This window comes from Ixodes scapularis, unplaced genomic scaffold (assembly GCF_016920785.2).
Source record: "Ixodes scapularis isolate PalLabHiFi unplaced genomic scaffold, ASM1692078v2 PGA_scaffold9__187_contigs__length_104089568, whole genome shotgun sequence".
NCBI classification, from domain to species: Eukaryota; Metazoa; Arthropoda; class Arachnida; order Ixodida; family Ixodidae; genus Ixodes; species Ixodes scapularis.
In genome coordinates, this window is record NW_024609884.1 from 79,939,608 (window position 1) to 79,952,964 (window position 13,357).

The following is a 13,357-nucleotide window of genomic DNA, read 5'->3' on the forward strand; positions in this document are numbered from 1 at the left end:
TGAAGCAATCAGAAAGCAGGCAGTAATGACAAGTGGACATCGTTGAAACATATTTATTATACCGATCGCTGTGGCGGCCGAACTGTCAGTTGCACTTTTTTTTAGCTAATTTATGACAAAACTTTTGTTACGCCAGTATCTTTCCTAATTCAATCAGAAGCCAATTATGTACTAATGACTATCATTTTATAAATTTAATTTTATACTGCTTCCGGCTGTCTTCGGTAGCAGAATTTCTCAACGTATGTCTTTTTTGTTTATCTGAACGGCGAACAAGCGACAACAGTTTCATTTCGTTTTCATTTCATTTATTAGGTATTTTCAAGTGAGGTGGCAGGGGCAGAATGTACTTAACAGCACCTGATCAAGGTCCCGTAAAGCTTCACTTCTAACCAGATAAAAAAACTTTTTTTCATATTTATCTAGTTAGCTCGGCATTCCTTAAACTGCGACAGCATCATGACCTCTCAAAGCTCTTTATAACGCTTTGTGTATATAAAACAAGACAAGAATAAAGACGATAGCGACAAGATCAGCCTTGTTTCAGGAAAAACAACATGTCCGACATATCAATTTGCATTTATTTACTGGCAATAGGAACCTTGCTGTTTACCTCACACACACAAACGAAAGCAAAAAAGAAAAAGAAACGGTATATTCGCCGTAAAAAAGTAGAAATTAATTCTCCCCAAACTGAGATTGAAACATGAAATTTAATTTTACTCTTTCTTTGAAATGTTATAAAATATATTAACAAGGAAAGGAGGATCATGAAGTGTAGTTCGTTGTATGCTTCATTTTAGTTTAGACTAAGGACGTTCTCGTCCTTCCGTCAACAGCTATAGCATTAGGGAGCAACACACATCATAAGGTACTGCTCAAATTTTCGGTGCAACGTTAGCAGCGAGGCGGCCTAGCCTTACAGCGCAGTAACACCGTGCTGCCGCTGAAAAAGCGGCCCAATTACCTTTTCCAATTTTTATATACGTTTTCTCGAAACAGTGTAAAAATTGCGCCTGCCTTGCTTCGCGCTATATAAAAAAAAAGAACAACTTTACTCCTTTAACGTGTATTATGCAAGTAAAAAAGAGAGAGAAAAAAAAAGCCTCAACATTGTCATTATATACCGTTGACCACATTCCTGCAGCATGCCAGTTCTGAGGACGACATTTGCGGCAACACCTTGATGAGTTCTTCTATTCCGTGATCAATGGTCAAGGTTGCCCTGAAACCCAAACTACAGATTTTTTGATGAGACACCTTATAGTTCCTCATGTCGTGGTCTTTGCCGTCATCCGACAGGACCACCGTGCAACCGGGAACCTTCTCACTTATTCTGGCGGCCACTTGTCCCTTCGTCATGTTCATGACGTCGTCCCCAACGTTGAATGGCCTGTCCTTCATGGCATCGTAGTTATCGATCGCGAAGATGAAGGCTTGGGCGGCATCCTTGACGTGGATAAAGGTACGGTGGAAATCCGCCTCGTACACGTTCAGGGTCTTCTCGTTCAGCGCCCTCAGGGTGAGGTCATTGACGAGCAGGTCAAGGCGCATTCGGGGGGACACTCCGAACACAGTAGCTAGCCTTAGCGCCACGCCGCCGCGGTCTAGAACGTCGCGCTCAGCTTCGGCCTTAGTCCTTCCATACAACGACAGTGGCGAAATGGGCGTCTCCTCTGTGCACAGGCCTTCCGGCACAGCTCCATAGCAGGAGCCCGTTGACGCGTACACAAGCCGCTGATGCGGCTGTAGACTTCGCAACAGCACCTGCGTCCCATGCACGTTGACGGACATGGCGAGCTCAGGGTCCCGGCTGCAGGCCGGGTAGCCTACGACGGCCGCCAGATGCACTACCGTGTCCGCACGCTCGACGACCCTGCTAAGCTGTTCTTGGTCGCGGACATCACCACGTATCAGGGTCAGGTTTGGGTCAACAGCAACAGCCAACAGCGATGTGACTCCCCATTCAAAGGTGTCGTACACGGTGACTTTATAGCCCCGTTGCAGCAACATGGGCACAAGGCAGGAGCCTAGGTATCCCGCGCCTCCGGTTACCAGGACATGGCTGATGACTTCACTGCGCTCTGACTTGACTCTGGTGTCTACAGCTTGGGCAGGGTCGCATGTGCTGTTCCCGTTGGTGAGCTTCAACACGCCATTTGTCAAGTCAGCAGGCCTTCTAGATCCACCGCCATCTTGACCCTTGGAAAGAGGCATCGCCTGTTCGTCGGTGATGCTAAGGGTCTGGATCATAGTGCCCACCTGTGATATAATATAATGAGACCGATATTATTTCCAACCAGTGAGTTACTAACTGTCTAGACAACATGTATTTAGTAAACTTATTTTTCTTTGACTTTCTTGTGGTTTGCGTACCGACGGCGTGTGCAGTTATGATAGCCGATCTTTTTTGAATTAATATATGTATATATTAAATCTCCCCTTTTCCTCACTATTGTGACAAAGGAATTGGTAATATAGGGGGCGTTTCTAAAACGTGAGCCAAAGCGTTCCCGCAAAAAATACGCATCACAAATAAAAAAAAGGCTGAGGGTGTTTACCAAAGGGACCATTAAGGAAAATGATTAGCGTTCAATATAATAAGGCCATCGTTTACGTTTTAGTAAATAATTTTTTCATTGTTAATTTTAGAGGTATCGCTTAAATTAATACATTGAGGTGAATCGTCAAAAATTACTCGATCCACCTTTATTACAATGATATAAGACATGCAGCATTTTACGGCGTTCCGAAAACATGCTCGATTTCGATGCGTTCCTAAGTTTCGGTTTCTCATTGGAGCGCATCTCCGCGTCAGCCACCCGCTCCCCATGGCCAAAACCCGCAACGTACGTGAGCCGCCACGCATCGCATATACGTTTAACTAGGGTTACCCGTATGTTGCTTTGTTGCCGTCTGTATTTCACACAACGCTTAATATCTTGAAGTTCAAGGAATGCATCTCCAAGATCTGGCATCAAACGTGAAGTAAATCGTATTCCACCACTATAATCTTAGGATATAGAATAATTTGAGTGCCAAATTAGATACCTTGTTCAAGTTCCGAAGCTTGTAATAAAACTGATATCCCGAATTCAGTTAGTGTGAAAATCTTTTTCCATTTCATTATGCACACTTTTAAAATCAGGGTGCGAATGCCGATATTCAACGAATAGTGGGACCATGTGCATACAGACGAATGCCTGAGATGAGAAATAGAAAACATTTTTTTCTGCATTTTGAAATAGTACTAAGTAACAACTTTACTCTGATTACTATCACAGCTTATCATGACAGTTTTGCTGCCACATTTCTTTTAATATTTTTTAACTTATATAATCTAAAGGCATCTTTACAGCGTTTCTTTGTCGTCTGACTAATTCATTTATCTTTTTTTTTTTTGCACCTTAGTTGCTGTACAGAGAAGCAGCAAGGACATCCTGCCCTGTTCAAGTAATCGGCGGCCAGAACTGAAATAATACCCAGTCTCTGGACAGTTGTTATTCATTCTGAGAGAAAATTAATACGTAAAGTGATGTGTGGGCAGCACTTCAACGTGACAAACAGAACAAACACAAATGATAATCAGAGACAGGCAATTGTTACTACCGTGCGCCGCGAGGCCTGTTCAATAGCAGGAAGCATTTATCTGCACTCGAGGCGCTAACGCATGACGCAGGCATAGTTCAGTCACCCAAGAAAATTCTGGACACCTCATTTTATTACACCTAGAAGTTAAAAACCTCTAGCCGAACCAAAATGTTTGAACCAAACTTAGGCTTCAAGCCAAATGGAAAATTTAGTCAAACTGAAGCATCCGGCCGATTCGGAGATTCCAACCAAAATAATTATTTAGCCAAGCTGAAGAACCTGGCCGAAACGACCCTTTCAGCCCAATTTACCCTTCAGCCAAATAGACACCTCAGCCGGATTGAGATTATTCGGCTGAGGACAGCCAGATTTTCGTCTGCAACATATCACTCCGTTATCAGCTATGCAAACTTCTACGATTGACGCGTTTGCAGCGAATGCTCGGCGCCTTGTGTACGTGCTTTCGAAATCTTAACGCTTAATGTTTGCTACATTTATTGCCCAATCATTCGGAACACAACTGCCCATAGGCTAACGTCCAAATAGATAAGCATTCAAAACTGCATGACATATGCAGCCGATACTTACTATCTCACAGCCCGGACCCGGTTAGATAAGGTGGCACCGCCATCCACAAGGGCTCTCCAAACTTTCCATTGTTGATAAGACAGAGCAAGTACCAAACAAACTGACTGCCGTTGAACGAAGGTCATTTAACATCTGCCGCAATGATGCCATTGAGATGTGAAGGTCAAAGATATGTAGTCACCAGGAAGAACGACGGCATTTATATAAATATGGCTGACACGTCTCTATCAACAACTTGGAAAATAGTGCGTCTCATTCAATAGCCCCTCGTCAATCATGGCACTCGCTAAAAAATACGAACCGGGTTGTTTTGACTCTGAATCATCGCGCTATGAGACCTTTCTGAATTGGCCTTTTTTAAACGCAGTTAGTGCTCAGATCAACTGAGATTTGACGCGTGAAAATCCAGTGTAACTATCATTTAGTGGTGTCCTATTTGAGGGCTTCCGGGCCTGAGTCTATACAAGTTAAACACGCTACTCCACTACAGTCAGACTCGTGAAAGAGCATTATTAGTTTAATTAATGTAATTTCAAGCAAACCTGGGCCGGCTTGCTCGAGATAATAATAGCTAGGCTCATTAACATTATGATGCTAAGGATGCTGCGCGCGTGCGCGTGAGATGCCATCCTCATGTGAGATAACTGTGGGGTCGACATCAACGTTGACATGAACACATTGAACCATGTGTGGTGGCACTTTGGATCAGCAAACATTTTTTTCTTCTTTTATAAAAATACACCTATTGCTAAATTACCCAAGCATCAAGGAGAATGCAGGAATTGACTTTCCACATGCCACACAGGCACGGCCTCCCCGTATAAAAGATTCAAAGTAAATAACCAAAATAAAGCGTTGAGGAACGCGCGTGCAAGATGCCTTTTGTTTTAGGTATTTGCTTTAGAAAAGTTACTACCGCTGAGGCCAGCACGTGCGGCGCGTGGAACACCAATCCCTGCATTCTTCTTGATGCTTGGGTAATTTAGCAATAGGTCTAATGATAATCGTGGAAGTTCTCTGATTTATTTATGCGCGAGCTATCAATGGAACACGCGTCCGGCCACACACATTAGGTGCCGTATGCCATAGTGTCAACGAAAGGCTAGAATATGTGGTTTTGAAGTGCACGGGGCTGCGTCCTGCCATCTCGAGAGGGGTAACGAATTTGGCGGGAGTGCTGGGTTTGGCTGGCGAAAATGGAAGAACGAGGGAAGAAAGGAGTGTAATAAAAAAAAAAAAAAGTTGCTTTGAAGATTCTTGAAGAACGTTTAGAGAATCGTGATATACATATACACAAAATTGATAGGGAGGATACTTTAACGAGAGACGTAATTTATTCCAAAATTTAAAGGGAAGGGGTGTAAATGTTTCCACGGTAGGTGTAGCAAGCTGGCGTCCAATACAAAGAGTACATCCAACACCATCCATCCATCATATTAAAGCTAACACACGCTTGCTGCAAGTGTTCTGGTCGTCTTCACGTTGCCTCGCCAAACAAAGGTCGTCTTCACAACGCCTCGCAAGAGAACTGCCTTGGGCTATAGGGAATGAAACGCAAGGTGGCCTCGTACTTCTACAAACAAAGGCAAAGAGTGAGGGAACGAGGTTCGACTCAATTAAACTATAGGGGTATACAGCCTTCATAAAATACACTTCCAAGTGTTATTGTAACTTCGGCTTACTAACCTTTTTATGAACCCCTTACATATCCATCTGGTCAGGTATTATGCTTGGATATTTGTGAGCGTGATATCCTTCATTTCACCATAAGTTCGAGCGCAGCCAGGGGCTACTACAGACGCACTAAAAGCGCAGGGTCATGGCTGATACAGTGTGCTGGGTTGGCTTCTCCGCTGATAGCACACGTACGGAAAGACGACGAAAAGAGTCACGTTGCGCTTCCGGCAGTGCCCTGATTGGCCCGTCCACTCGTAGCATGAAATAAGCTCAAACTTTCGCTGAAACTAAGTATATATCTCCTGTATTCTTAACAACGCTGCACTTTCGAGATAGAAGATACCGACCTCATGTCTGCAGCGAATGTATAAGCAGTGTCGACTGCGGTTTAAAGGCGCCGCGCGCTCACCTCTGCACTCAGAACTGGCGCGGCTTGGAAGGAGCACTCGAACACTCACGTCCACAACGTCAACCCGACCACACGTCTCTAAAGCCTTGATCACGCTCATCACAATAACCATCCCCAATATAACGAGTGTGCTGCTAAACGAATAAGCCGATAAAATCGAAGCGCAAAAGTTTTAACGCCTTCGCGTTTCAATTCGACCCCTAAAAAAAAGAAAAGAAAAAAAAAAACAGTTTAATTGAGACACGTGTTTAAAAAAAAAAATTACGCGAAAAGAAAATTTTTTAGATTGATATTGACGGCGCTAGACGGCCATTTAGTCGGCAGTCACCTCCTTTCCACTTATTTTCTCTCTCGGCATTTCGGTCGCGTGGAGAAGTGGAGCGGCTTCGCCCTCGCGACCGAGATGGTCATTCCGGAATGACCAGTGACGTTATGGACTTCGCGCGCAGAATTTCAAATACATCTTTTCTTTTTTTTTTTCTTTTCAGGGGCCCTTTAAAGGGCTCTATTTGCGGAATCGTAACATCGTGAAAAGAACAATAACAAACAACAAAACTCGTGTAAGGATAGTCTCTAACAGTTAAAAAACGCTAGGCGTGACTGCTCATTCATCTTCCATCTTGAATAATTCTTCGGCGGACTTACCGGCTAAGACTGCAATCTCATTGACTGAGAAGCGATAAAAAGATGCGTGGAACTCGCTACACTCTAAACTTACCCGCAAAACACTGGAAGAGCCAACCCCTGCGTTCTAGAAAATCAGCTCAGCGAATGATGAGGCGCAACATCTGTTTAGACCTAAAAATGAAGTCTGCGCTGTGGCATTACGCAATGCAAAGCGTCATGCTTGCATTGCGTAATGCGAACGCGCACGCTTAATTTTGAGGTCTAAACAGATGTTCCGCCTCATCGTCAGCTGAGCTGATTTCGTAGATTGCAGAGATTGGCTCTTCGAGTGTTTTTGCGGGTAAGTTGACGCGTAGGCATTTTTAAGAGAAAACGCCCTGCGTTTCTTAAAGGCATACTGAATCAAAACGTAAAATCTACCTCTCACGTTCAGAAATAAGTTAAACATGATCAACTCTATCTGCTAATGACAATCGTTCGCTTGTATATAAAACGGATGGCTGTAGTTTTCGTTCTAAATGGTCGATTCTGGAGAGCACTTTGAAATCAGCCATGGAAGAGAGCGGGGCGTCTCGGGATGATCCACTGCGCCCGCGACTCACCCGCGGCGCCCGGCACCGTGACTCTTTTCCATATTCCCCTATCAACTTCATAATTCATCTTCATATTTAAAAGGCTAAAACAGCGCAAAAAACGACGGACAGGGACACAGAGAGAGCGCTGATTCGCAAATAAATTTTTATTGGACCCAACGGTGCAATATATACGCACAATTGAGAGAAGAAAAAAAAACACCCTAAACAAAAGCACAAGGCTGATTTTCTTCTTTTTTTTTCTCTCTCTCTCTCAATTGTGCGTATATACTGCACCGTTGGGTCCAATAAGAATTTAGTTGCCAGTCAGCGCTCTGTCTGTGTCCTTCTTTACCTTGTTTGTCGTTTTTTGCGCTGTTTTAACCTTTTAAGTATGTCATACCAACTCGCCCAGGCTTCAACTTTAACATCTTCATATATTTCGATACGGCGGAGTGAATCGAAGGTGGCCAATTGTGCTTTGACTTTCTTCACTAAACCTTCGCTATTACGTTCTGGCCTAGGTAATCTGTACTAGTGAGCGTATTTCCCATATAGTGGCGCTGCCGTCGGAGGCCGATACCGTCACGGCATTCTATTGAAGCTTCATAACCGACAACCAGGTGGTTTTGGGGTATCGTTTAATCTAGTTAACATATGTTTTCTTGAGTTTTCCAACCAAATAGTGATGTTTCTGAGGTTCTACTGCTACATATACGTCATGTTGAAGCAAAGAAATAAGCTTCAGAATTTCGTTTCCGTACCCCTTTAAGGTGCCATAAAATGAATTTAAGGTTGAGAAAAAATTATTTTAGACTAGATTTTACAAATCGCATACCGTTAGGTGTGTAGAATAACAAAAAGAGGGTAGAAAGTTAAAATTTTCAATAAGAAAATTCTAGCCAACTCATGCCTCCTTTCCTTCGAAAGTTCTCCGCCTTTTCAGTCTGGTATACATCCACGGTGCCCTAAGCACCTCAGCCCATCCCAGCTCACGCATTGAACGCGAGCTCTGCGTCACTCGGACGTATGCGCTCGTCTACAATCAATCCGTCAACGAATATTTGGATTCGCATTCGTGGCCAATGAGTGCCCTGACGGCACTTATCATCGCTTGCAAAGGATAAACAGCACGGTGGAAGCCTGGAGTTATCGCATTCGGAAACCAACACTGTCAGAGTCGACAATCTAACACTACACTTGTTTCCGCCGATGATAGCAAAATTTACTCAGATTGTCCAGTCGGGGAATGCCGACAACGTCGGCGTCGGCGAGAAGGCTGGGAGGGCTGTCTCTGTACCTCAACATGCATTGACGATTGCTCCAGTCACAAGGAACACTGACACGTAACCCTACCGATCTCAGACGGCTGGGACAACTTCCGATTAAGGTGCAATGCTATGCCACGACCAGGTTATTTCTCATCTTGCGTTTGAGTTGAGGAGGAAAGTTGACCAGGAAGAGGCTGGAAAATCATTTCATGGCCCCTTAAAGTCGTTAGCGACTACAGTCGCGTTTGATTGTGCAATGGTGCTCTCATTGGGAAGCGGCGATAAGCTAGTCCTGTCGCACTGTGCTCATCAAATATGCGAGCGATAATTGACTCTGCTCGTGGTCCGCTGTGGAGTATACGCGCGCGTACTTCTTGGAGTGGAAAGGAACCTCGTTCGTCTGTCTCGCCCCGTTCATCGTAGAGTACGATGAACGGGGCGAGACGGCTTGCGCACACCAGCTCGGAGCACGTGGAGTGAAAGCTCGCGCAGAGTAACCCAGGGATTCTGGGCTCAATCCCCACCGCTGCGCGTTTCGATCTAGATGTCCATCGCACCGGCGTTCGGTCGTGTATCACCACTGCGTGATGCACGTTAAAGACCTTGCCAAACAAAGGTCGTGCACGTTAAAGACCACTGGCTAAATTTCTCATCTACAGCTGAGAGACAAGGCGCCCACTGAGGTAGACTGACTTCAGGCTCTATAAACATACATACAAAACACGCAAGTACCGGAAACCATTGTTGGTCTTGCGCGCAAAACGCGTGCCTCGAGCGAGCGCCGCGTGGCCATTTGCTTCCAAGAGCTGCATGAGGCACGGGCCACGTGATTTGGTGCATTTGACCATTTTACACTACCTGCAAGAAAAACACAAACACATCAAGGGGCTTCACTTTGTATCACTGAGTGCTGCCCGCTCGCGGCTCTCCAGATAGTTCAAGAAGCAACAGCAACATTGCAGTGGTTGTTTGAATGGTGCGACATTGAAAAGCAACATGGCACCGAAGCACTAAGAAGAAACTATGAGCGCGCTAGGAGAAAACGTGCTAAGCATGCAAAACGTGTCACTTACGTAGCTTTTTTTTTTCTTTTGTGAATTTTTACGCGCCTTAAAATCAGCTAAAACTCGAAATAAAAATATGAACTAAATAAATAAACCCTTTATGCTGTGCTTCTCGTAGCTCTTGTTTGCCAAAGGGGATCCCCACGCCGCCAATCGGGTCGACAAGGTGCATGGTCGCGTCTGCGGAACCCGGGGGTGACCAAGGCGTTGCAGAACAAACTTTAGCTCTCACTCTTAGCGAACCAGAATACACGCACGAAGAGAAGCCAGATTGCGGCCCGCCAGTTCCATGGTTGCATCATATCCGATGCGCCACTTAACACGGACGGTATACGTGGCTTGCTCCGCATATAAGAGCGCGGCCGTGACTTCCCACACACTGTAGGTGCCCGAGCGCTGGACGGATGATAAGCCAAGCGTCAATCGCGACCCATTCTACCGAATGAACACACGCGCGAGGGAGACCACATTATGAAAGTGAGAAGCGCGTCCGTTACGTGCAGCAGCCCTATTCTGCCTATCGGGGCCGCAAAATCGTGACTTCTCTTGCCGAAACTATTAGCCGAGCCCAGAGGGCCCCTCCTGCGTAGAAACAAAAGGCACGGCCAGCGCCGTCCCACAGCAACGGAAGACCGTACCTCGGGGGAGCGGGCGCAGGTGGGGACCGGTCGACTTGCACGGCTCGGCAACTGGCGGAACAGTGGCCCATCCGGAGGCCGTGGCTGATAGGGCGTGCTGATGGGACGGGGTCCGCTCCTCCGAACGAGCAGCGCCCATCTTATCGGGGGATTTCAATACGGCGTTTTTGGCAGAGCGGAGCTGCCCTCGACCGCCCGTTGAAGCTGGCCCACTATCGGGGCGCGGGAAAGGGATCGCTACGCAGGCAGCCGGGCTATTTTCGAAGCGCGAACAAACCGCGTCTCGTGGTCGATTTGGCCTTTAGCACAGCGATACCGACGCGAGTGCGTAGATGCCTCGACGCGTATGCATATGGATGCAGAATGGGCGTGCGCTGTCTGCGAGTTCGCATTCCTGCAGAACACGATACAGGAATCACGGCGAACAACACAAGGATCCCAGCGAATGCGAATAATACAATTGGATCTGAAAAATTCGGTATGAGCTGGGACAACCAGAAAGTGAAACACCATGCTCATTGTCCCTGCTCATGCGGCCGAGGGAAAGCCAACTCACGTATCTTTTATTTTAGAATGTACGTCCTTCCAGATAGGCCGGCGCAACCTCGCCTCCGCGGGGACGAAAGCTGCGGGCGAAGACATGTGTTCTGCGGCTGACTGATTGTCGAACTTGCAATCATACGCAGTCATGTGGCGCCAGCGGGTGGCTCTGACTTTTGCTTGCGCTACACGAGGGCTCGTCGGCTCGTGGTGCCCATGCAATCGAACTACAGTGTACTACAATACTTGGGGAGTGTTGGGACCGGAGCGGTTCGTCCGAGCCGCGTGGTATTGATCGCGACAGGTGTCGACACCGGCGTGTTACCCAGAAGGTTTGCGCGTGCGCGGCTGCAGGCGCGAAAATATGAACTTTTAGTGCGGCTTTGATAGAGTGCAAATAGGATTTCTGATACAGCTACAACCTGCCAGTGGTCGTACCACGGCATCAATTACGCTGCGGTACGACCGTTGGCATAATGATTCTTCAATGTACTGGACGGTACAAGCTACATTATTCTGAAATCTCATAAAAACAATTGCGACTTTCAAAAGGGGATCAAGTTGTTTCAGCGTAGAATTAGCTGCGACTTTCGGTTCGTCGGATGGTGAGTGTTGTAAATAAAATGCCAATTTTCTTGGTTGCGAAAGGCCAGACATTAGATATTTTGCGGGAATATTTAAAACTCGGAAGCATTTTGTTTTGCTATTTTATTTTGTGGTGGAACAAAGCAGCACATAGTAAAGCCCGAGATTGTTTTAGTGTGTTTTAAGTACTACAGGTTAACTTCTCTGTATTTTTTTCTGCCCGTCTTTTTCTTCTTGCCCTTAATAAGTTCGCTTCACTTGTCACTCATTTCGTCTTCATGTATGTGACAATCCACCCAAGCGGCGGTCACAAAGAGATTAGAATCTTATATTTCTTCATGGCTGCCACGACCATCAGAGGACCATCCGACGTTCACTTGTAAGAAATAGCTTATAAGCCGTGACAATTTTTATCACGCGTTTTAACATTGAACTTAAGTCCAAAAAATGTGACAACATGGGCTGAACAAGTAATGCTTTATAATATTCAAAGAATAAAGCAAGCTACTATTTCAGATCATTTAGAGCAAGAATTAACAGCACACGTAAATCAGGCAAGGTAAAAGTTGAGCATTGAACTACATGGTTACAATGAGCAGCGCATACATTGTTACACTGTGCAGCGCATTGTCCTCTCGAGGGTAAACCATCTGAAACCCACACATCATAACAATACATCTAACTGAGGCTGCTTTCTGACAGCCAGGTAAGTCTCGCCTGAGCTGGGTATTCGAAGTGAAAAACCCATTGTTCCACAGGTGTCGTACCTAGTTCACGCAGACATATAGGGTGTTTTTGTTTTATTCTTTACAAAACTTTATAGATTTTACAAAAAAGGAGGTGGCACATACGTGGATGCCGTCTTTACTTATATCTCTAGGGCTCGATCGGTGGACAATAAATGGGCGATTGACCGTTGCAATTTTTAATAATTAACCAAAATCCGCTAGTTAACTTCTTCATTAACGGTTTAATTGGTTATGCTGCAATTGCAGTTTTGAAGGGAGTCACTATTAAAGGCTAACACAATTTCGACAATTCGCGAAAAGGCAACGAGGCTCGCGAAATTCAGCGTTAAAAGTTTGCCTTTCTCCGCATGATTCCGAAACCGCGTGATGACAATGATACGTAGAATAGTGACGTAGTCGGCTTGAGGTGTGCATGGCATACCACGCAGTCGTCTTGAGGTATACTTCGCATACCACATCAGGTAAGATGTCGAAACAAAAGAACACCTCCCTTTCGAGGCTGATCTCGTTAGACTTCGGCTCAAGGGAAGTCTCCAAATAAGCAACACAGTCGAAGTTGCTGAACTTTTGAACATCCCAGTAGGGAGATAGCGCACTCAGGGTGCCTAGTGCGTTGCGATCGATGCCTTGTGGGATCGCGGCAGGAGCTTCGCTTTCACCACTGGTGACAATGGGTTAGTTTCGCGAGCGAGCCCCGAACGCTTTGTAGCGATGAGCTCTGGTGGATTTGCCTTCCGCTTCCTTTCCTCTCGTATTGCTAGAGGGTCACCACTCAGATCCTGAGGTACACTTGGCAGGAGAGTCGGCACCGCGTCTGGCGTAAGCGCGGGTGTCCACAAGGAATCCTCACTTCCTTTCCGCCGATTATGTGGACGTAGTCTCCAGACTCGAAGGATGAAGCGGGGCTCGAAGTGCAGCTCGCAGACAGCGCTTGTTTCTTTAAGACGCTTGTCCGATCTTTGCAGATTCTTTTCCCAGAGATCTTTCGTGGGTCTGTCCTTTGGAACGCCGAAAAGAGACGCCGTTTTCACACCGTTGACTCGGAT

At 45.9% G+C, this 13,357-nt stretch overlaps 1 protein-coding gene across 1 annotated transcript; it reads right to left on the reverse strand.

Moving 5' to 3' along the window:
- Nucleotides 1-291: 291 nt before the first annotated feature.
- LOC8039317 (dTDP-glucose 4,6-dehydratase-like) lies at nucleotides 292-10,654 on the reverse strand. Its single transcript, XM_002413299.5, has 2 exons — nucleotides 10,438-10,654; nucleotides 292-2,262 (listed from the first exon to the last, which is right to left on the reverse strand). The coding sequence occupies exon 2, from the start codon at nucleotides 2,251-2,253 to the stop codon at nucleotides 1,120-1,122; it is 1,134 nt and encodes a 377-aa protein (XP_002413344.4). The 5' UTR covers nucleotides 2,254-2,262; nucleotides 10,438-10,654; the 3' UTR covers nucleotides 292-1,119.
- Between the last annotated feature and the right edge of the window lie 2,703 nt (nucleotides 10,655-13,357).